Source organism: Hyposmocoma kahamanoa, unplaced genomic scaffold, assembly GCF_003589595.1.
Source record: "Hyposmocoma kahamanoa isolate Upper Pololo Valley unplaced genomic scaffold, ASM358959v1 65, whole genome shotgun sequence".
NCBI classification, from domain to species: Eukaryota; Metazoa; Arthropoda; class Insecta; order Lepidoptera; family Cosmopterigidae; genus Hyposmocoma; species Hyposmocoma kahamanoa.
In genome coordinates, this window is record NW_020653853.1 from 11,903,339 (window position 1) to 11,928,007 (window position 24,669).

At 36.3% G+C, this 24,669-nt stretch overlaps 2 protein-coding genes across 3 annotated transcripts in view; one reads left to right on the forward strand and one right to left on the reverse strand.

The window, feature by feature from the left end:
- LOC113231368 (nuclear pore membrane glycoprotein 210) overlaps positions 1–10,007 on the reverse strand; it is a 40,215-nt gene extending 30,208 nt beyond the window's left edge. Inside the window, exons 1-11 of one of the 2 annotated variants that reach the window (XM_026465659.1) lie at positions 9,897–10,007; positions 9,666–9,816; positions 9,056–9,176; positions 8,041–8,122; positions 7,092–7,328; positions 5,814–6,285; positions 5,326–5,411; positions 4,364–4,540; positions 2,228–2,359; positions 2,011–2,096; positions 669–832 (exon numbers count right to left, since the gene is read on the reverse strand). In XM_026465659.1, coding sequence (XP_026321444.1) covers positions 669–832; positions 2,011–2,096; positions 2,228–2,359; positions 4,364–4,540; positions 5,326–5,411; positions 5,814–6,285; positions 7,092–7,328; positions 8,041–8,122; positions 9,056–9,128 — 1,509 coding nt within the window. In that variant the 5' untranslated portion in view covers positions 9,129–9,176; positions 9,666–9,816; positions 9,897–10,007. Of the gene's footprint in view, positions 1–668; positions 833–2,010; positions 2,097–2,227; positions 2,360–4,363; positions 4,541–5,325; positions 5,412–5,813; positions 6,286–7,091; positions 7,329–8,040; positions 8,123–9,055; positions 9,177–9,665; positions 9,817–9,896 lie in introns of those variants that run through there. The other variant, XM_026465661.1, reaches the window with a different exon arrangement.
- A 2,593-nt stretch (positions 10,008–12,600) lies between these two features.
- LOC113231419 lies at positions 12,601–24,048 on the forward strand. The gene is made up of 9 exons (XM_026465730.1): positions 12,601–15,318; positions 15,489–15,650; positions 15,915–16,133; positions 18,862–19,016; positions 19,186–19,411; positions 19,608–19,785; positions 20,309–20,415; positions 23,100–23,216; positions 23,532–24,048. Exons 1-9 carry the CDS (start codon positions 12,718–12,720, stop codon positions 23,637–23,639), a joined length of 3,873 nt encoding a protein of 1,290 aa, XP_026321515.1. The 5' UTR covers positions 12,601–12,717; the 3' UTR covers positions 23,640–24,048.
- Positions 24,049–24,669: the final 621 nt, after the last annotated feature.

The window sequence follows — 24,669 nt, forward strand, 5'->3', positions numbered from 1 at the left end:
AATTACATTAAATACAGCATCGGAATAAAACGCAAGTCACATTTAAAATTTCACTTTTTTTTAATTGTCAAATGGTAATTTTTGTTCACTTCTACGAACAATTTATCCAACCCGAACATCTACCACTAAATCCGCTTTAAAAATATGTTTGAAGTGCATAGATACAATACGACAAATCCATTTCATGAGACTAGACCAAAAAAGGAATCGAGATTTATCGGTTTTTGTTCCCCTTAATTATATTTTAGTTAGTTAAATAAATACAGTTAAGTAAAATATATAAAATGGCTATTTTACTTAACTGTATTTATTTAACAAACTGTGAAATATGCATTTAACATAATTTATTTTTATTACAATGAATTCTGTCAATAATTAAAAAATTATACAGTAGAAGCCTAATGGTTTGACCTCTCGTCGTTCGGTCCTGGATTCGAGCCTCTTGAGTTTATCAGAATTGATGTGCAAAACTTAATTTGAAATTCTCATAGTGAGACGAGGCCAATGTCCAGCACTGGGACTGTATATAGGCTAACTATTAACTATTTTAAGTACACATGCCACCACATCAAGCTACACATTGACGTATCTTGTTCCGTTGCGCTGGAGGCGATTTTCGAACAAAAATGTGTGGTCTGATGTGCCGTTGTCCGTACAATAAAACGTACCGGCAAGGTAGCCCCGACGAGCGCCGCGGCGTTCCTCGGCCACAGCAGCGTGGGCGCAGCGCGCACGGCCACGCGGTGAGTGTCGCCCATGCGCCCGCGCGACACTCGCAGCGTGGACACGCCGCGCATCGGCCACGTGCATTCTAGTACGCAGCACGCGCCATCTGTACAGTCGTGTAAGCCGATTAATGCTAATTTAATAATAACATGTCAGACGAGCACACCAATACGCGTTCAATCAGTACAGAGTACTAAAAAAACCGACCACAAAAGTTCGTGGAATTACATCTATTTAGCAAATGTTATTGAAATCGGTTACAGGAAGGTGCGCAAAACCGAATTAAATATAGATAGTAAAAGTAGAGATAATAAAAATCCGTGCTCACTGCTTTAAGTATATTGAGAGAACAACGCCTCCAATTGGAGCATAGCTAAATCAATCATTAAAATAATTGCTCCTTATACAATTTAGGTGCTATTTATAAAAATAAGTCTTCAAGCGTAAACAGCCAACCTTAGAGGTGGAATATTTTCTTCAAAATTAAATGCGACCACTACTGAGGTACCCTCTTTCAAACAAAAAGAGTCATCAAAATAGGTTCACAAATATGCCAACATATCATAGTTATCACGTAACATGCATACAAAAGTCAAAGTCAAAGAATCATTTATTCCATAGGTAAAATAAATTTACACTTGAAAACGTCACATTTAAGCTACTGCTTAGCTTGAAGTCAGTTAAAAACGACTACTAACTTTTCTTTTTTTATAATACCAAGTGACGGGACGAACAAGTCGTGAGCCTGGTGGTAAGGGACATGCCTGTCCATAGTAGTTGTAATGCCACTCAGATTATTAAGGTGGCAGTACTTCCCTGGACCAACTCTTTCACAAGGAGCTCTACTATTACTAAACAACTACAAAAAACTTTCACTGTACTTAGAGTACCAGAGCAAAGAATTTAACTCCGGGGCACCCGGAACTTCCAAACTTGAAAAAACTTACAAAAGTTTGTTTCCTAAATTGGTCCTACCGGGAATCAAACCAGAGACCTCCTCACCTGACGCAAATACCATATTATTGCGTGCATGAGCGCGAATTCAACTGTCGTCAAAGTCTAATTATTAATAAATAAAATTGTAGTAGACAAACAAAATTAGCAACAGTCAATGAAAATGCGGGAGCTGTACAAACAACATGTAATAATTACTGATAGCTAAGGAAACATGAAATTAGTCCAACATACTAAGGTTATTAATTTCTATTATACGAATGTTCGTATAAGTACATAAATGTATTAATAATTTTAATACATTTATATACATAAATCAATATTCCTTACCAATTGGTGGTATCCAGTGCGCAGCAGTTACGTTATGAGGTTCAGGTCCCTCCAGCAAAGATACGGCAAATGTTCCACAGTTGCATCTAAAATATTCAATAAAATTAAAAGGATAATTAGGTCATTGTTTTCTCGAGTAATTCCTTAATCCATTCATCTTATGAAGGCACGATCCAGTGCCATATACAAGCGAATGTCGCGTAGATGTGACACTTACATGTTAAAGTTGTATAGTTCACCAGTGACAGGGTGAGTAGCAGTGAGAGCTATATGCAGTTGATGTGGTCGACCCACTCGAGCGTGGCCCGTGCTTGACACTTGAACTAATTCTGGTGGAGCTGATAGCACTCTGCAACGAAAAGTATGTGTTAACTCAGGGCAATATCAACTCTTCGAGGTACAGTCGGAATTCACTATTTATTTTACTGTTGTAATGTTATAAACATAAAGTACATTTCACCATAACGCATAGCTAAGAAAACATCTATGATTTAAATGACATTCGCCATTTTCCTCATAGTGGTTTAGGCGATGGTGATACACACACAGACATGCGCCCTTTGCCATAGCATCATTGCAGAGACCGGGAAGTAAAGGATTGCCGGACGAGTATGGGTAACTAGGGAGACCTAGTATTATAAGAGTCCACATAATACAAGGTATTAAACAATTCCCGTTCCCGAGGGGTATGTAGAAAGTGGTTTTCTCAAACAACAAAAGTAATAATAAAAGACTGAAATATGAAGGTGAATGTATAATAGAAAAAGTAAAGCAAGGTTTACATGTTTGCTTCTTGTTTTAATTGGGCGGAGTATAGCTCATTATTGAATTTTCGCTCTTCTCACTAGAACTCGTTTTCGCGAAGAAAATGCAAAAAAGTAGAAATAACAAAAAAGAACTTCAAAGTACTTTTGTTTATTTTACCGTCTTTTTTAAAGTATGCGGCTTACACTTCGATAGTCTTAGCGCCCAGTTACACGAGACGAAAGACTTCGCGCGGCCGCTGCGCTGCGACCGCCTAGTTACCACGCCTTCATGTACATTAATGGCGAATCTGAATTCTATTTACTGGGCAACAACATTTAAATTTCTCTGAATAATACAACCGCGGCCGCCGCATTGACCAAATTCAAGCCAGACTCGCCCGCGTGCCCAGGTAGCTCATTTAAGTTAAAACGTAAAAGCTAAATGAATAGAGCGCGGCGGCAACGCGGACTCCGCTCAGCGACCGCGGGGTGATTGTGATGAAATTCGTGTCGAATAAACGCGCCCTAAGGGTGCAGGTATATTAGTGCACCACAATTAAATGCAAAATAAGTATACGACAGACAATATTTTTTTTAATTCGCGCAATTACTATATAATGAGCAGTTGACTGTATGACAGTTTTTCATTCGTCTATTTACGTAATTAGTAGGTATATTTATTGCGGGTTATTTTTTTGAAAGCATCAAGTATATAACTTGAGAGTAATGCAAACATAAAAGCAATCTAGAGACGCAGGCTTTGCGAAGTAGCTTGTTTGTGTATCTGGTCTGTGTATTTGTATATGGTCAATTTAAATTGCACTTGGTATTGTGCAATTTAAATTGACCATTATCGTAATTATTACTCAATTTCTTTTCATGTCTAAATGTTGTACCTATGTGTCATTTAATTTATTTATAGTGTCTGATTGTGTATTTTTACAAATTAGTATTTGAATTTTAATTTTTTTATTATTGCGGCGTTCTATTCTGTGACAGGCCATGGCAGAATATCAGCGAGAGCTATGTAATTAGCATAGTCCTCAGATGCTGAGTCATGGACTTTTTGACATGCTTTTTTTGCTCATTCGTTTTAACTTTATTTCTTTTTTAATTTGTTTCCTTTCCTCTTTTCCTCTTTTCTTTTTTTTGTATTTATGAACAAATTATTTAATATTTTATAATTGTTTGCAATGTATTTTGCTCGTGAAATATAGTCGATTGTACAAGTGCATAAAACGCGTCACTTTACATGGCGAGGGTGGATACTTAAGTCGAGGGTAAAAAGGGTTTTACGAACGAATTATACACTCTGCTTTTCACTTCGATTACGAGGAAATTAAACAGCAATATTACAAATAAACGATTATTTAATTAAAATTGAATGTAAAATTACAATATTTAGACATATTTAATATGTGATGGTTTTTTATTTTATGCACTAGAGCATAAAATCTTATTTTATGCAGCCTACAGCATAAAATCCTATTTTATGCAGTCTACACCAGCATAAATACGAACTTTAAGAGCATGAGAAGTGAAAAAGACGATTTTATTTTATTTCCTAGCACGTATGAGAATAAAATATTATGTACTCAGTAACTGACCTTCCAAAAGCAGTAACGTGATGGTACTTTTCCAACTGAACGCGTACGCCGATATTGCCCGTTCCACGCACTGTGACCACGCCCGTGGGTGCGAGCGTGAGAGCGTTGTATGACGCAGTAGGCTCTGTCTCCGTCCATATTACGGGTACACCGCCGCGATGTCGTAAGGTTATTTCCCTGGAAAAATAATCAAGAAATATTAAAACTGCTTGCCACTTGCTATAGCCACTGCTTGGATATTACCACAGGATACCTAATAATACAAATACAGAAGACTCCTCAGAACGCTTGACAAAATTACAGAAATATAGCTGGCCACAAAATGAAATTTACTTCCATGGTAATCAAATTGAATCCTATGATCAACATTGTAAACCGATTAGGTTACGCACAGAGTCTAGTGTCTATGTATTAAGAATTGGCATGCTTTACTTTATTATATTTTAGCTATAAACACTATAATATAACAAAGTAATTTTTATTATTATTAATTTGCTTGAACTCGACCGCGTTTAATGAGCAGTTACATGTGCAACGCTTGTGGATACGTTGTTCCATTACGCCCCACCGCTGTATGTAGTTTTTAAGGTTACACTATTCTATTTAATAAGACAAAGAAATCTGATAATTTCGACCAGAACTACAGAAAATAAAAGTTTCTAAGTATCATCAAGAAGTTGTTGTAGCCTAATGGTTTGACCGCCTCTAAAGTAGAAGCCGTGCGTTCGAATCCGGGCTAATTTATATGCAAATTTAATTCGAAATTTGTGAAGGAAAATGTCGTGACTAAACCTGAACGTCGAAGAAGGAAGCACGTCACAATTCTCGGAAAACGTGTAAAGTCGCCAACCGGCATTGGGCCAGTGTGGCGGACTATGACCTAAATGCGCGCCTGACAGGAGACCCGTACTCAGACGTGGGACATCGAAAATTACACCTTTCTTTTTAAAAATAATACATACTGAATGCTGTCAGTCCAAGCTATATAAAGTTCTGGTGGCACAACTTCCAATGGATCTATTGCTATTGCTGACACTTGCCCTTCCACCTGCAATATTAAGAAAATTTAGGATTTACATAATTCATAGAGTAATCTTGCAATTATTGCCTGCCGTCTCATATACGTAAGAGTATCATGAGTGAGCTAGAACAAAAGCAATGAAAAATGAACAACGTACTAGAACTAGAAAATGATACTATTTTTCCGGATTGAAATCACGAATATTTGTTTTTTCAAACAAACCAACGTTTCCTAACCTAACGTAACCTGACCTGGGGGACCTGAACGGGACGTGGAAAGGAAAAATAGTTTCGTTTCCTATGTGTAACTATCGCGAAAACCTAAGAACTAGAACTAATTTATCTCACTTTGACTGATTAATAAAGAGTTATCTATATTCAAATTCAAACAAGTAGTCTAAAACAAAAACAATCAAAAAATTAACTTTACCTTACGGTTCAAAACTTTTCCAGCAATAGAATATAACTTCGCAGTAATTGTCAAAGGCCCAGCTTTCCGTGCAACTGCATCAGTCAATGTTCCATTCTCCGTTGACGACAACAAATCTACGTTAGCTTCACCTTCTGCCGTGAGACGTATCAACACTTTATCACCAGCAGTAAGCGCATGGCCATCTTTATCCAGCACTATTGCATGTATCAAAAAAGGCTCCCCTCGAATAAGTAGTTCTGCAGGTCGTAGCTTAACCTTTATAGAATGAGGTTCGGCTACAATTAAGGTCGCTGACGCTACTTCAGTCATTCCAGACATGAGTAGTACGTTCGTGGTGCCGATCTCTGTACCCGTGACAAGACTTACTGAGTCTTCTAAGAAAGCCACCGAGGTTTCCGGCACCCTCATGTAATACAGTGTTTCTGATATGTCTTGAATAGTTAATCTGCCGGCGCGCGCTCGCACTATTCTAAAATAAAATTAATTAAAATTATTTTAACATCCCACAATGCAAAATACTTTTAAAAATAAATACATAATATACTATATTCTAGATATCCTATTGCTTTGAGTTTCGGAGCTATTCGCGTTTCACGGAACTTCACGAGTGCATTGTTGACTTGAATTTTCTCGTTCATTAGAATGCTACTGCATTTCAAAGTAGTGATCATGATCAATGTTGTCAATAGTGCGTGCGTTATAATTTATGGAATGTATAATTTTACGAGACAACTCGGCATTTGATGTTCGAAATTCGAAATTGCTAAAATAATACGATCGTCACTTATGGGATCGCTGGCCAGCACAACTTCTAACTCCGGCAAACTCTCGTCAAAGCTCAATGCAATACAAAGCAGTTTCGAATTGACGATATATTAAATAAACATTTTTATTTTCGTTTAATTAAAACTTTTTATCTGCTACCCCTTGCAATACTACTTATAAATCTAAAAACTTATAGATGTGACTCGCATTTGATTATATTTTTTTCGATAATGAATTGAGATTTGACCTCACTATTGTAATCTGTCAAAATGTCCATCATAGCATGCCGATACTGTAGTGAACTGTAAATTACTACAAGCGTCTAATTTAAAACTGGACTTATTTATGCTGTCTACAGCTTATATAAAATAATTTGTATTCACAGAAGATTTATACTAAGTATATTTTTACCCCTTATGAATATTGCGTATACTGGCATGGACAATGCCAGTATACACAACCGACCGATGATTTGCATTACAAAAAAAATTAGACAAACTAAACACTTACTTGTACCGCAAAGTATCTCCTGGCGCTATAGTGGCCATAGCAGGTGTTAACACAACACTGGCAACCACATGTAAACTGAAATCAGTACAAATTTCAGAGTCCGGAAGGCATACAGTCACGCGACATTCACCCATTCCCTGGCCATATAGAAGTACTGTGTAGGAACGAAGGCCTACTGCTTCCAGTTCCGTCACTCCTTGAGGTGGTTCGTAGTCTGTATCGCGCCATCTGACCAAACTGCGATCAAAGAAAATAAAATGCATAAAGCAATAAAGAGCTAATCGTTCAAAACAAGGGTGGACAAAATAGTGGACATCGATCTATATTTCAGTGTTTAATAGGTTTTATAATTATGTTGTAATTGTTTCTCACTTATTACGTACAAATAACACAAAATAACTATGAAAATAACAATTTGACCATTAATACTTTTAGTTTCTTGTAATTTATTTCTTAAATAGTACAGGTATCAATAAATTTTAATAAAACTCGATTCACGACAAAAATCTTTGTTGCCCGGGCGCCCGTCTCTGTTTCCTTGTGAAAGAGAGATTTTCAATTTTATTTTGTTAATAAAAAGACTAGACATCCTTGCACATGTCAGACTTTATGTCCAGATTAATCAAATTTCGGAATGGTAACCTTACATACAGATCACAAAGGCAAAGTAATTTGCCATTTGCAACGTGACAGATAATGTATGGCACTACTCTGTAGTATGGTAAAGGCCTCGCCTTTGACATGAATAACAGATGTTAGTCTGACATATTTCATCTTTTTATTACTATTGTATAATGTTACTCTAAATAAAAATATATTTGAAATCTTATGATCTTTAAATACATATTGCATAATATGTTGTAACACATAACTTGAGAAATAATATGACTCATAATTTTGTTGTCTACGTAATATTAACAGTACGAACATAACATTTATATTTACTTACGTAACAAGTGGATCGTCGCCGTCAACGAGATTGTCAATGTTCCATATAAAACTCACACCTTCTAAGGTTGAGAATGTGTTGCCTGAAACAAGTGTTGTAATAATGTTGTTACTGTAAAATTTTAGGTGCTCCTTATTTTACTTATGATATGCTTGCTATTTACTCCTAAAGCATGGAGGAGTCACTAGGGTGATGAATTGCACAAATTTAAATTTTTATTACAAACCACATAAATGAGCTACTGTAGACGTCTTGTACAAGGAAATGAGTTGGCTTATACTTCATCTAAAATTTTCCTACAGTATGAGACCAACCAAACCAATCTCATTATCTCTTATTTATTTATATATTAGTATGTGCCAAATAGACAACCACGCCTTTCAAATGGTCTTAAACTAGGGAATTCATTGTACCATGAGTATCAAATGGAACTCACTCTGGACCCTACCCAGAATGGACCACAAACTGCTTAGAAAAGGCTGTTCCCCAAATTGGTCCCACTAGGAATCCAAGACTTCCTCATCTAGTGGCCACAGAGGAAACTGTCGGGACACTAAGGATCGTATTCTAGAACTCTACTCAATACTCAAGTCAGGACTTGAGTATTGCAGTGAGCACTGAAAATCATACTCAAGGCCTTGCCATGAGGATCATATTTCCAGTACTTGAAATCATACTCAAGTCTGCTCAAATCCTGACTTGAGCATTGAGTAGAGTTCTGGAATACGACCCTAAGATAGTCAGTAGCATTCTCGTAAATCAAGTTGCAAACTCTTATAAAACTTTCATATCAAAATAAACGCCTCGACGTCGAGTTACGGACACTAGCCCAAGTATCTAAATATAAAAATAATAAAATCTCACTTTCATACAATTTTTTTTCTGTCTTAATTTACAGGCAAGCCCAACATTGTTTACATCAAACAAATAAAATAGGTAAGGTGGCTGTATTTCTCTGGACACTCTTTCACAAGGAGCTCTACTGCAAAAAAAAACTAAATGACTTAGTACTCACCGTCATCATCATAAGCAACAACCTCAAAAGCCTCAGGTGCTTCTTCCAAGTACAGCTTCCATGTTGTACTCATCACCTTCAGCGAACTAATTTTATCTATGTTTACATCTCCACGTAGGATCTGAAACCACCACATTACAAAGTTTGCCTTAATGTTGGCACAAAATCTTCTCTTTGGAAAACCGACAGGTTTCCCCATTGAGATTTGTCATTGTTTCCATGGAAGATGTTCAAAAATAGTTTTCACCATCAATTTCAATCAAAGATCAAATCACAAAATTATGTGCCATTCAAAGAGGTCAATACTTAATACACTGACGGTAATATAGTAGATATTACTATTTAATTATTAGTAATTTGTTGGTAATTTAGTTTACATCTAACACACATGGTAGGGATATGTTAATTAAAATTAAGGAAGTAGGTACATTTCAATTGGTACACAATAATGCTTTAGGATCTAATCAACAAAATGGTGGCTGCATAGTAAAAGGTTAACAAGCATCCTTCGCTTTGTAGTTCGTCTTTACAAAGCTAAAATTTCAAATCCTGTGTTATGTTTATAAATAAACACACGTGTTCCCGCCAACTTTCATAATCATTTACGTACCTCGCCGGTGTTAACTTCTTCGGCTAAGATGATTACAGAGCCTGGTGGCACGCACGATTTGGCCACTGAAACCCGTGCAGCACGTGAGCAATGCGCCCAGCTATCCTCGTACAGAGGCTCTAAATCAATGATGTCATCGCGAGATAAACTCCTGCAAAAACACCTTGTTCATTACACCAACAACAATTTGATTACCCAGGAGATAACTTAGGATTATAATAAACGCCTTACCAAGTATAACAACCCCCTTCAATAATTTCAAACGTAAAATTCACATTTAAATTTGGAAACCAAGGAAGCAACACCCTTGGAGTGTTAATTTTAGCACTTAAACATAACTGAGCGAGTGAACACGCTAAACAAATAAGTATAACTGTCTGCTGATGAAAACCCATAATTGCTGGGTTTGTAATTACACATATATTTAAGAAAATAAACACAACTTCTTCAACAACTCTATAACCTCAAAACGCAAATCGCACAATTGCATTTTTAAATTTTGACAGTTTGCATAATTGCTATATTTTATTTTCTGATTCGTACATTCATACATACGAAATCACATTAGCAGTTCTTTTTATTTAATTTTATTTATGGAAAACATAATCATTGGAAAAAAGATTTTTATTTTAATAATAAATTTGTTAAAATCTGTAACAAAAACCGAGCTAAACTTGCCATAAAATATTTCTACAAAAAGCATTGACATACATTTATTTGTAAGTCAAAAACGCCTTTTAAAAAAGCATCCAGTCTGTCCCGTTAAACATTCGCTATCTATATCTAGTGAATGCTTATATTAGCTATATAAGTTAAGCATTCACTATCCTGCATGCAGTCCGCTTAGCCATCCGGAGCGCAATTGTGTATGAAGTATGAAATTGTGCACGTTGCGACTACATTCATAATTCTGGAAGGTGGTCACAACGTGCACGACTTCATACATGGGCCATATTCAAAATAGTAAGGGAGCAGTTTTTTGTCTGCGCGGCGGACCGCCATACTGGCCCAATACTTTCGTTCTCCATCCGACATCCGCCCGAAACAATTACTGTCAAATAAGTAATACTCGACCAAATAAAAGAAGCACGATGCGAATGAAACTTCATACTTACTTGATAGTGTCTTTTAATTACGTCGCATATTAGTTATTTCTCAATAATTGTTTCAATGAATGGCAAAAATAGGTGTCCTGTGTCAATGACGCTTAGAATACAGCGCACAAATGTGTTTTTAATACCTTAAACCGTTGCCAATGTCAGTGCAAAGAAAGAGTCGACAATATAAAATACTTTGGTATTACTATTAACAAGAACCTTACTTTTAGAAATCACATTGATACCCTATCTCAGAAAGTAAGAAAGCTGTCGTACAAATTCAAATACCTACGTCATGTAGCAGATAAGGACTCTCTCAAAATGGTGTATCAGGCTCTTGTAAAATCTATCTTAACGTACTGCATTACAACATAGGGTGGCGCCGCAAAAACAATACTGTTGGAATTTGAAGGAGCTCAAAGGATATTGTTGAAAATTTGACTTTTTAAATCTAAATTATTCCCGACTGAAAATTTATACAAGGAGTTGAATTTGTTAACTGTTACATAGCTATACTTATTATCTATTACACTTCATCAACACTCCAAAATACCTTTCCAAAACCGTAACATCGTGAATTAGAAAAGAAGACATTACTCTGTCTGTGCGTCAGTTTCTGTTAGAACATCTTTTACTCTAAGGTTTTTCCGCTTCCGATCAGGCAGAGTATAAAATTTATTTAATAAAAAACTAAATATAATAAATTTGTCAAATTATGAGTTAAAAAGGAAATTGATTTATACGTACAAACACTACAATACGAAAATGCTGTGAAAATAATTGAAATAACACACACACACACACAACACACACATAATCGTGCGCACACGCCCGTATCTCCTTCTCTTTATAGGCTCTTGGTACTTAAGAACATAATGATGTAATTATAATGTAATCTGAGTTGGGAGGCCTGGAGACCTAAAATATATAATATTTCCGATTTAGTTAAGGCTTTCCATAAAACATCTACTCCGTTTCGTAAGTTTTCTAGTAAGTACAGTCAAGAGCACATCAAGCTTGACAGTTTGTACTTTGGACCGTTCTTATCGTAAGGGGCATAGAGTTGGATTTAAGTCTTGAGTGTCAAGCTTGACGTGCTCTTGACCCTGTACCTAGTCTTATTACTTTGTGGAAGGAATAAATAAAGGAGAAATAAACGATTATTATTATTGTTTCAGACGAATGTCAGGTACTGAATGGGCCGTTTCAAAGGGAGCATTCGTTATCCTGCATTGGAGTCCGCCTTGCCGTCGGCCGGGCAATGCAGGATTATAAATGTAGTCGCAGCATGCAAGCTATCCTAACTTCATACGTAGGTCATACGCAGGATAGTGTGTGAGCAGTCTCCTGCCGGTGCGGCGGACTGCCATGCAGGTAGTGAATGGGCCGTTTTATACAAACTGATGGGTAATTTTCCGAATTTCAGATATGGGAAATTTTTCCGGAAACATTCCCGAAAAGTTGGAAAAGTTTGAAAATATAATATGGAAGGCTCATATTATGGTCTACGTTTAGAAATATCTTTTGAAATTTTATATAACATGAAATAATAAACTTGTATTTTGCTTGTATAGCTGAAAACTCAAGCAATCACACCACTATATACCACTGACTTGTTGTTGGCTCCGTCATATACGTTCAGTAACAGTAAGTGTGGAAAATTAAAGAAAAAATATTGGAAAATATCCGGAAAATATTTCTTTTTTCTGAAAAACATGGTTTGTTTCAAAATGGAAATTTTTCCGTGACCCAATACAACAACACTCAAAGATCACAAATACATCTTTTCTCCATTGGTAACAAGGACATAATTGTCAAATGACTAAAATGGCTGCTTCGTCATATTTTATTGTATTTTGGTGGAATTTTGTACATATTAGGCGCAATGTGGACAATAATTGATTGAATTTAGTGGTTTCTCTGAGTTCCATGTATAGAACTAGTGCAAAACCTCTATGAAAACTTTTAACAGCAAGATGTCCGTCGAAAAGGCTGTAGAAATAAAAAGTAACGAGATCGATAAAGGCAGACGTCGTCATAAAACTGACGACACTGTTGTTGCGACAGTGGCAATGAGCGGCGGCGAGGATACAATGCAATACATAAAGATGGAAAACGCAAATGAAAGTGCGGGAAAACCCACAGAGTTGTGTTTACAAAGTAACTCGCATCTTGTATCTAGTACAACGAGTAGTTTAGCCGATACGCCTGGTGATTCTGGTGTTCTATGCTTAGATAGTGAGGGCTCTGAGATCACAAGCCAGGCGCTGATGTCGCACAGTTTGATAGGGGCGGAGGAACTGACCTGTGATAGCCAATACGACGCCCCACCATCAGGCTCTCAAGACATGATTAAAAGCACGTCAAGCAGCCTCATGACTCGCAGTGACATTGACAACCAGAATATAGGCGCTACTGACGATATTGTACCTGAGCTCTTAGTGGAGACTCACAAAAAGTCACCTATTTACGAGAACCTGCCAGATGTAATTTTGAAAGCTTTAGAAAGCGAGAAGATTTGTGCAGAAGAGTCACAAGTGCATAAACCTGCTTTGAGAACCAATGAGCCAAAGAAGTCTCTGTCAGAGGATATTGTATACAGGAGACGATGTAGGAAGAAATCTCAAAGTGGGCCAAGCTCAGTGAAGAAACGGGTATCATTCCATGAAGACATATTAAACAATACTAAAACAGATAACATTCACATAGAAAGGGGATTCATCTCTTACAGACCCGATGGCTCATACTGTGATAGATTTAGACAAAAGAACAACATAGTGACTGATAGGTTTTCATGGTGTGCCTCAGGAGATAGACCAAATTATGCAGCTGATGTTGCACAGCAAACAATGTCTGACAGTCTTATTTACGGTGACTCCAAAAATGACCGAAGTGGAATATTTGAGTACCAACATTATGATCAAGAATCAGAAAATATTGACAATAAAGACAAAGATAACAACAATGATCCAAGGCCAAATGGAAAGCTCTATGGATGTGACTCCAACAGCTCTGATTCCAATTTTAGCTGTGACTCTGAAACTTCATCTAGTGAATCATCATCCACCAACTCAAATTCAAATAAAACTGATAATTCTCCAGTACACAGAAAAGATAAAGCCCAAAAGTCATACTCCTGTGATGCATTTGATAATAATGGCCATGTGGCTTTTATGAGAAGAACCTATTTTTCAGAAGCTGATATTGATCAGTCTCATGATAGAACAAAAGTACCCTTAGAAGTATCTCAAAGTCCCAACAGAGTCAAATCTGTTTTAAAGAAAAATAGGTACATTACTACTAACATTGTTGAAGAGAGGAAGCAAAACAAGAAAGTCCTAAACTTATTAGATACAAATAACTTGATTGGTTCATTGAAAAGTTTCTATAAAAATTTCAACTTTAATTTTGCTCCTGAGAAAGGCTTGCCTGAAAACTGTTTGGAGTTGAGCAATGTTGTTGAAGCTTTACCTTGTGATGTCAATCAGAATAAGAAACTGTCAAAAAGCTTGGACTCCGGATTCCAAATTGATGATGAAGATGATTTTGTGGAGATTAACTTAAATGGGCAGCCACTTGACAATGACAGGCCTAAGGAATTAGCACCATCGAAAAATATGGCATCTAGTAATAAAAATCCCAAAGAAGGATCACCTAGGCATAAGTTGACATTGAACATGAAAGGCCAGCAGGACAAGAAGTCTGCAAACAAAGTAGATATTTTGCCAACAGTCAACAAGTATGTTGTGAACTGTGAGAGCACTGTTTATGAGCACAAGGGAGTGTCTTACAGCTATGTTCATGATACATTCCAGACTGCATTTGATGCTCCAAAAGAAACCTTTGTCCCTCTTCCTGAATCTACTCCAGTAAAAGAAATGGTTATGAGTGCAAGTAAACTGGAACTGAATTCAAAACAGTCAGATGTTGAAACTTCCAGTAAAGCTTCCACCCCAAAAAAGCAGTTCAGCAGAAATCTTCAAGATGAAACAGAGTTAAAGAATGGTCTGTCAAAACATCTGTCATCACCTAAAAAGCAGAATGTCAACAGATACAGTAGAAAGTTGACATCTGGTCAGAAGGTGAATGAGGAAACTGCTCAGGCAATTAGTGACAATTGCTCCAACACAGACAATTCAACCTTAAAAGGAGCTGAGGATTTCTGTGACGAATTTTTTGATAGCCCTTCAAATCTCAAAATGCAATCTAACAAATCCGCTTTGTTGAACAGATATTTGAAAAATGTTTGTCAAAGAAAAGATCTTGAATTGAAAATAAAGAACAATAAGTTTTATCAGGTAAAACTTATAATGGAAAAGCGGTTCCCAAGCATCATATTTCCTTTCAAAGATGTGTCGGAAAGTTTCCCTATATCGGCGGCGAGAATGTCAAGGCTAATTGACAAAGAAGTTATAGAGAACAAAAGGCTTTCAGTGCGCCTTCTCACCGCCGACGAGCCTTCGTACTTTGATAGCTTCGAGGACAATGTTGCTATTGAATGCAATGAGAAGCTTAGACTACAGATATTCTCTTACCCTAATGAGACTCTGCACAGGGTAAATCTTTTTAATATAATATCGTAAATCTTTTTAATTTAATATAATATATTTTAATATAATATTTTAATATAGTATATTTAAATATCTAACCTCACATAATATTTCTTCATACACTTCTCAATATCAATTTAAATTGTTATGGATTAATAAATTACTTTGACTTCTAGATGATGAAAGTTCAGTCACCATACAACATGGAAGATGGCTCATGGACCCCTCTCCTAGTTTTCATTACGGATTACGCACTTTACGTTGCTTGTGTTAAAACAGGCGGCACGGCGTATGAAATGTTGTGCAGATTACCGCACAACGAACTTGATGCCATTGCTGTAAGTATACTTTTATCTGTAAGTCAACTTGTTTACAGTCTATGAGATAACAAGCTGATGAACTCATTGATTAAAGTACGATTTACGTACATTGTTACTTAATTATAAATAATGAATGGAATTACCTCAATAACATTTTGTTTTACTTACCACAATTATAAAATACTAACAATTGACGTCAGCATGAAAGTTAGTATAGAAACAAAAGACAAATAAGGTAAATAGGCGCTAACCGACGTTTTTCATTATTGTTGACGGTTTTAGGTGGGTCCTGAAGCACAATACATCCAGATTGTGGATATAGCTGGTAACGTCGCGTGTTCTGTAGTGACTGGGGAGTGTTCCCTTGGGCAGCGCCTGGCCTCTTCGCTGGAATGGAGCGCCCGAACATCGCCATTGAGAATACAGAGACCGCCAGCTATGCTACCTTTGAGCTGCCGACAACTTGCTACATCATTTGCTAAGCAACAACATGAAAAGCGGGTGAGTTGAGTCTAAATACTACATACATATGTAGTCACAGTAGAATTGAGTTTTTTTTTAGAAAGAAGTTTTTATGTGAAGCAGAACCAGATTAAGTTAGTTATACACTAAACAAATTCAAATTTTATGCCAAGTGCTAGATTATTATTTTTATTAATGTTATTTATTATCTTTTATCACAATGACAAAATATTAGTTGTAATATACAATTGAAAACGATTATACAAATAACTCATAAAATAATATATTGATAGTAGTGTCAGAGTCGCAAACAAGGATGTATCATATCATAATATAATGGTGAAAGCAATGACCTTCAGTAACTGAGTAATGTAGAAAAAAGTCATGAAATTACTCGTAGGAAACGCCGGGAACCACAGATGAGTCACCGTGTTTGTTCCAATGAGTCGTACCCCCTACGGTTCCTGTTACATAGGACAATTTTATGTAGAAAATGACCCATTTGTTCACATTTTAAATAATGATAAAAGGTATACAGGAAAGAAATAAAAGGTATATGTAATCAATTGTGCCATATTTCCAATAGCATAGGTTATTACGACTTCGTAAATGTAAGTCTTGTAATGTTTTGTACCGAAATATAACACCTTTAGGTAACTTAAGCGATAGCTACCGCGGCAGCTAGAGGTGGAACATGAAAGAATGGTGGAAAAACAAATTGCTACTCCCTCTGTCGCGTAACTATACATAGATCTCTTTTACCATTGCACACTAGCCTTTCAACCAAATATATTTAATAGTTTACAAAGCTGTCAATAGTTTACAAGGCAATATATGTGTTATAAACTTACTTATGTATGTATTATAAACAATATGTGTGTTTTAAACTTACGTGTCATCTGTTAATATTAACATTGCATTCGTTAATACGTTAGGAATGGCGTGCATTCAACGTATCAAATGAATGATAGTTGTGCTTGAGTGCTTGTGGCCTCACTTTAACCGAATTACCGAGTTACTGACTATGCTGTATTTGCATTGCATTTTAACAAAAGTAATATGATGTTTTCGTAGAAAAGGGATCACGTGTAAATACTTTTTATTTATAAAAGTTAACAATAAATGTCCATAAAACTATGCTAATATACTTAACTCGAAAATCTAAATGTCAACTCGAAAAAAATAAAACTAATGAACTTGAAAACCGCTATTTGTACAAAGAAGACAAACTGTATACAAGTATTTGGCATTCCGCAACTACTAAGCACTTCCGAGTATAATAGGTATTTCCGAGTACAATTAATTGTTTCCGTACGAACACTTAGCTTAGATCAATATCCCATGTCTCTTGCAACAAAACACAATCTATTAGCAAATTCATGAATATTAAAAGTAATTAGAACGGAAATAGCTGTGAAGTTGCGAATGCAGCGGTCACCCACCGTATTATTGCTCGTTGCCATAGTGTGACCTTCACGCGCGATTGTAAAGGGGTTTGCTTTCTCAGTATCATGCTTACTTGGTGTACAAACCATTATTGGTTTATTTTAGTCTTTTCTCTAGTAATAAGCCTATTCAACACGGCTTTTAAACACTCATAGACTTCTGTAAATGATTACGTCAGTCACACGAGATGCATTGCCACTCTAAAGTAACAGGATGCAATCGGAAAGCCTTTATGGGTAGGCGATGACTGCATTGCGACTGCACTTTGCTTATATTAGCAGTTGGCCATTGTGGTACAGTCGCGAAGCATTAGCGTGCAGTCGTGACCACTTTATATACGTGTATATTTTACGACTGCATTACAATTGCTAATTTGCAGTCTCGATGCAGTTGTAATACAGCTCGTGTGCTAGACTGTTTCACTACGCATACGTTGTTATTTATACAAGTAAATGCATAATAATTCTCGTCTGATTCACTTTTTATAAATATCTTTTACATCTATACATAACACTACGTACTATGCTAGGTATTGGAGCGAACTTATATTTTTCGGGTGGGCTAGGTGACGTTAACAAATGAATGTTAACATTGTAAAGTAATCTGTATAAGGGTATTACATTATTAAACATTTATAATTGGTTAATCAACAAATAGCTGAAGTTAATTTTAAAGAATGGTAGCATAATCGATAATGCATGGTTGTCAACAAACCTCGCCCCAGCAACAAGTAAGTTTACAGCTAAAATACCAATATGCATAGGTGTTTTAATAGCAGTAGAGCTCCTTGTGAAAGGGTTCGTCCAGGGAAGTACTGCCACCTTACTTATTTCTGCCGCCAAGCAGTAATGTCGGCATTACTGTGTTCTGGTTTTGAAGGGTAAGGGTGCTGGTGAAATTACAGTCACATGGGACTTGTCAACTTATGTCTCAGGGTGACGGGGTAGTGGTAGTGCCCCTCAGATCTTTGCAATTTAAAGCTCTGAGTGGCACTGTAACTGTTATGGACAAGCGTGTAGCTTACCATCAGGCACACGACTTTTTCGTCCCGTCACTTGATGTTATAAAAAAAAGACTGTTGTTCACTGTCTCATTGTCCTATTGATTTTCAATTGCTTTGTTAAACAAAATTAGTTCATCAACGCGTAATGTTATTTGTTCTTCATCGATGCCATTTGATTCAATTATCTAAATGTCTATAGTAATACAACAATTGAATTTCGAAATAAGCTTTTATGCTCTTTAGTGCCCCCAGAGCAAACGTCGTAGCTTATATGTAGCGGATAAAACACGATATCCTAACAATTAAGTTTTCATTTAGATACCTCAAATCCTGTTCTACGGGCGCGCATGTTCTGGTGACGCAGGGGACCGTCTAATCGAGGCGCCAGGCGCCTTCGCACCGCCACTCGAGGGTTACCTTATGTGCCGTACTGACAAGAGCAAACGCTTCGAACCCTGCTATTTCCTACTCAGGTAAAAAGCCTTCATCTCCTGTCATAATACATTTAATGCCATAACCACAAATAAACTGATGCAAAGGTAGCACTATTGAAAGGCAGTATTTAGTCATTTTAAGGTCCCTGCACATTATCTCAATGAATATCTGCATGATGATAATTAAATTATTTCAATTGATCCACAGAGCTGGTGTTCTCCACTGGGGCCCACCCTCACCTGACGGCACAACACCTCTGCCAAACAACATCGCTCTACGCTCAGTTGTAGGAGTCAGACGGCACATGGACTCATCTCGAAGGCCACATTGCTTCGAAATTGCTCTCAGCGACGCCAGCCGGTTGTTGCTAGCTGCACCTGACGACCCCACAGCCTCCTCATGGCTGCAGTCTCTACTATTACACGCCGCGCAGGTCATCATCTTACAAAATACGGAACAATAATTTACAATTTAAAAATATGGTTTTAATACGAATTGGCAAAGTATTCACATAATTACAATGTATATTTAAAATGGCGGTTGTCGATTCTGTTATACTGTTTGTTACATATGTAGGTCACAACTAAAACTACTTAATATTATTTCATAATACTATTCAAAATTTCCAGGCGTTGGAAGAAAAAGACGGCACTAAAAAAGACTCGCGAGCCGGCGGACCACCCGCCGCATGTACAATCATCGTCACGCCTCACGAAGTGATCAGTCTACGTGACACTCTCGATATGGCCTTTGTGGAAGGGGCTGCTGCCTACCTTAAGGATAGAGGATCAGAGGCACTGCTCAAAGGTATTTTATTTTTGTCTGTCTTTTTCGTTTTTTTAGACATCTTTTCTGACAGCATGAACCTGTTGGTAACTTTATCTATTTAAAATAAACAATAGCAATACTTAAAATGTTCAATATAGAAATATTCAGATACTGATGTGTGCAAGTTTTCTAGAAAAAATTAGTACCGTTCTCTCTCAAAAAAAAAATTTATCTATTTTAAATGAAAAACGACGATAGGTGATACTTTCATAGCCTAGACCAGGGATGGGCAAATTTTTTCATTAGGGGCCAGGGCCAAAATTAAAAAAGATACACCTTTTGTAATATTTTCATTATCATTATTGCGTAGTATGTTAGGTTGAGTGTATGTTAGCTTATATCGACGAGGTTGTCAAAATATATTTTTCTGAAGGTCAGATACTTCTGCTTTAGAAAGGACGTTGGCGGCTCGGTTTAAAGCACTTCGCAGGCCATATTTTGCCTAACTCTGGCGTAGATTTTATTCGACCTTTAAAAATTTATATGAACTGATTTGTTGCAGAATACATCGCAGAAATGCATCGCGAAGTCGAAATTTTGGCATGTGGCTCTATCAAGAATTTGACGGCTTTTAAAATTCCCGACACTGACGAAAACTGGTGTTGCCTGGTTCGTAAATAAATAAATATTATTTCTTATATTTATGAAAGTGTACACGTTTTTATTTGCGCTTATTTTGCACTTGCCATTAATTTTTATTTGTTTATTTGATATTTGCAATCAGTGCCACTATCCGCAAATTTGTTGATAATAGTCATTGTAGATGGAGGGTTCGTCTACAATGACTATTATCAACAAATTTGCGAGTGAGTTTCTGTGAGTTTCTTCTCCTTAATTTATACATTACGGCAATACAATTGGAGTATGTCTATTCACTTGAGCCATTTGTCGTAACTGCAGATTGTCAACTGTTTTGCCCATTCATAGGGTGGTTTTCAAGGCTATTACCGGTATCTTAACGCTAAACAACTTTACTTTAAATAATGAGGTTATTGTTTTATGTATTTCTTACGTTTCTTTGGTAGCACCTTTCTTGCATACCCCAAAATTTATATCCAAATATTCTCTGGAAGAAATTGTTACAGAAGGCCGCTAATTGCAAATTAATTTACATTTTTTTTATACTTAAGTTACTGTTCGGCGTTGCCACTGTGATTTCATGCGCAAGAATATTTAATTTATTCATTTTTTTATGTTACTCCGAGATTCGAAATAAGTTTAATGGTTATAATATTCGTTACAAGTGGGGATTAATCATATCAATAGTCAGAATAGGCTGTTCCAAATGAGTTGTTAAATGCCTAAAGTAATTAGTTAATATTTCGATGCCTTACTTTCACAAACTCGTATCTAAACTTTCTATTCATTTTAAATTTCTTATCAAGGGTGTTAATTTGAGCGCATTACTTTAAGAGTAGGTAAAAGCCAGTGTGTAAATATGAAGGAAAGGTGATGTGAAATCAGTCTGCAAGATTTGTATATACAATCCATTTTTTGCATGTCAGTAAATTTGTGCTTTAAGATACGAGTTAAAGAAAGTAAGGCGACGATTTGTTGGTTTTAACCACTATGTCACTCCTTCTATTTAAATATATATATGTACGAGGTCTATACCCCACCTAAGGTGGGTCGGGCTCGGCCTGCAGCGCGTGATCGGTTTCAGATTACGGGGTGTGCTTATGTTCTTCGATCGCACAGTGATTAGTACTATGGGCGCTCGATGAGGAGGTTCCAGATTGGATCCCTAATTTTTTCCCTGATTTGAGCTAATTTATATTATATTATATATAATTTATGAAAAAAAAAATTTAAGTTGGTTCTGGTCGGGGTATTCTGGGTATTGCCCTCAGAATTATCTTTACTCTGGTACTCATAGTACAGGAAATTCCCTAGTTCAAAACCAGAAATTTGGAGTGATTGTCTGGCATTTTTCCCTAAATACTTATCTTTTGGCACAGCTTCCAAGAAAAAAGAATCTAACAGAGAGACGGTCGAGATATAACAACGCTATAAGTTATATAAGTATGTAATATATTACTTCCACTACATCGGGAAGTATGCCTTACATTTTGAGCAACTGTGAAATCTTGTACTCGTAATAGAGTCTCCGTATACTACCTACGACGTAAGGTGGCGTAAGATCCCCACATGCCGATTTTCAGCATAATTAGAGCAAATTTGTATCTGCCGCCAAAAAGTTTGTAGGGCAGCCATATTGAAAAATGGCGAAAAATCGATTTTGACTCCCACATGCCGATTTTCAATCGAATTATAGCAAATTTTCATCTGCCGCCAAAAAACACTTCTATGGCAGAGCCATATTAAAGAATGGCGATAAACCAATGTTGATCAAAAATTATTATCAAGCACCCCCACATGTTAATTTTCAAAGGGATCAGAACATTTTTTTTCTACTGCCAACAAACGCTTGTATGGCGGCCATATTTGAAAATGGCGAAAATCCAATTTCGAGGTCAAATTATTGTTTGGCACTCCTAGAGGCCTCCCATGCCAATTTTCACATGAAAAAAACGTGTCTCTTTCGGCAACTATTTTTAACGATAAAAACACTTATATTGTAGCCATACTAAATAATGGCGAAAAAAAACTTTTGACCCCAAATTATGATTAAGGACTCCTAAAGAACCCCGCATGCCAATTTTCAGCCGCATCGAAGCAACTTGTTCTTCGGCCGCGATTTTGGATTCGCCATCTTGAATTTTTTTTTACACAGGCAGGTGACCACTGTTACTCTCTATGACATGCCTTCCAGCACCTCCTACCTATCTCTAATAGTTTCCGTGATAGAAGGCTTCGAAATTTGTATAGCAGCCATCTTGTTTATTTGAATTTCGAATATTTTTTACTTTCTGCAAAAATTGACCAAGGTGTATCTCATAAAAGTGCACAAAAATCCCCCCATGTATTATAGTTTTTGCAGGCCGTTGATCACTCGTTTACATTTTCCATATTCATGTCTTCTCCTATTTGATTCTTTGCCTTAGAGCCTATCCGCGTACAACGGTATAAATATCTTTTTTCTACCATATCGGGAAGTATGCATTTTATTTTCCTAAGTGAGTCAGGATTTGTAGCTTTATATATATAATGTAGACATTTATGTACACAGTTGAAACAACCTTTTACGACCATTTTTAATTATTTATTCATTAAGTTAATTGACCTACCTTAGGACAATGATTAAGTTAGTCATTTATTTACATTATATAGCCTAATTATATGCATATATAGTTGATGATTTCATAGTATATGAACGTTGTCGGCTTCCACAGGAGTGGAGCGTAGCAGAGGCCCGGGAGCGAGGCGCAGGACTGGCGCTGGTTATGGCCAGCAGCGCAGAGCTCGAGCGATTCATCGCCGCCGTCGAACAGGCTTTCGGCAACCTCACTGTCTGTATATTACTTATAACTGCTTCAACTTCATATTGAACAATCCATTATTACCTTGCTATAATTATAGAAATCATCCGTAAGAACCTGACCAGTTAAACAAATTACGTGACAAAACATCAACGAATTCTGTTGCGTAACTAATCCCATTTGACAAAGACTATGAAAAGGACTCCAAAGATAATGAATGGTCTTAACCGTTATTCTTAATCCTAGTGGCGTTGGCCACTAATAGTAGATTGTATTTGTTTTTGTGCAAGCCCCATTTTTTACATTTTTTTTATTTTTTATTCATTTATAATATTTTTTGGTCAGTGCGAGCCGTTCCCACTAAGCGTGGTGGATGCAAGCAAATCCGCGTGTAGCGCCGCGCACACCAAGTACGAGATGGCCTGGTGTCACATGCTGCCATCGCAGCAGTGAGCAAGTCACTTAATTTGTGATTCGAGACAAGTTTTACGCTGTGCGAATTTAGAAAAATAGACCGCGTTTGTAATTGATGTCGTATTTGTAATTTAAAAATCACAATTTGATAAGACTATATTGACAGTGCAATGCTAATTAATATGTTTATACTTAAGACCTTGGTCACAATTAGATACCAAACTGCAATAATTCGTACAGTGCTAAGCTTGTGTCGTATTGACTTAGTAATACATCCGTAAAGGTAAGTAAACTTAATGTAGCTTGAATTGTTTCACTTATATTGCAAAGTGAAATAAAGTAGGTAGATTATCGTACTTATAACTCAATTAAAAGTCAGTTAAAAAGACGTATGTCAAATCTTAACAATCAAATACATTTTGTTAATCAGTTCCATGGAGAATAATATTTTCAAGAACAATTAACGATAAAAAAATTATTGATCATTCAATTTCAATTCATTTGAATTCTAATTTGATTACTTTAGAACACTCAAATTATATTTTAAGAATAAAATAAAATACTCAATCTCGTAGCATAATATGCACTTTGTTTGTATACATTATAAAAAAAGCTAGACAAATAAAAAGCATAGTGAGGGGCCGAGCACAATTTAGGTGAATAATTTTACGAATAAATAAATGCTTCCTCACTAAAATTCTCAATATTCCACTCAGTTTCTATTTTATAAATTTGTAGTTTACAAGTATTTATATGTAACTATTTAACTTATAAAATCCGTACTAATAAATATGTAGACGTTCGAAATTTCTTAGAATAGTTGATTATAATATCCAATCGAACATTGCTTAAACGGATTGTAATCCAAAGTATTTAGATGCGTTAGGAATACATTTTAATGATAATGTAATACGTGTTTAGAAACGCATATCGAAATTCGATTTCCAATGAAATTGTAAACTTATCCCAAAGTATTTTGACCTAAACCAAATTGAATAATTATAAATTAAGTGTTTACCTCATGTAACTTTACTATCCAGTCCTCATATTTAGATATTAGATTCCTTAG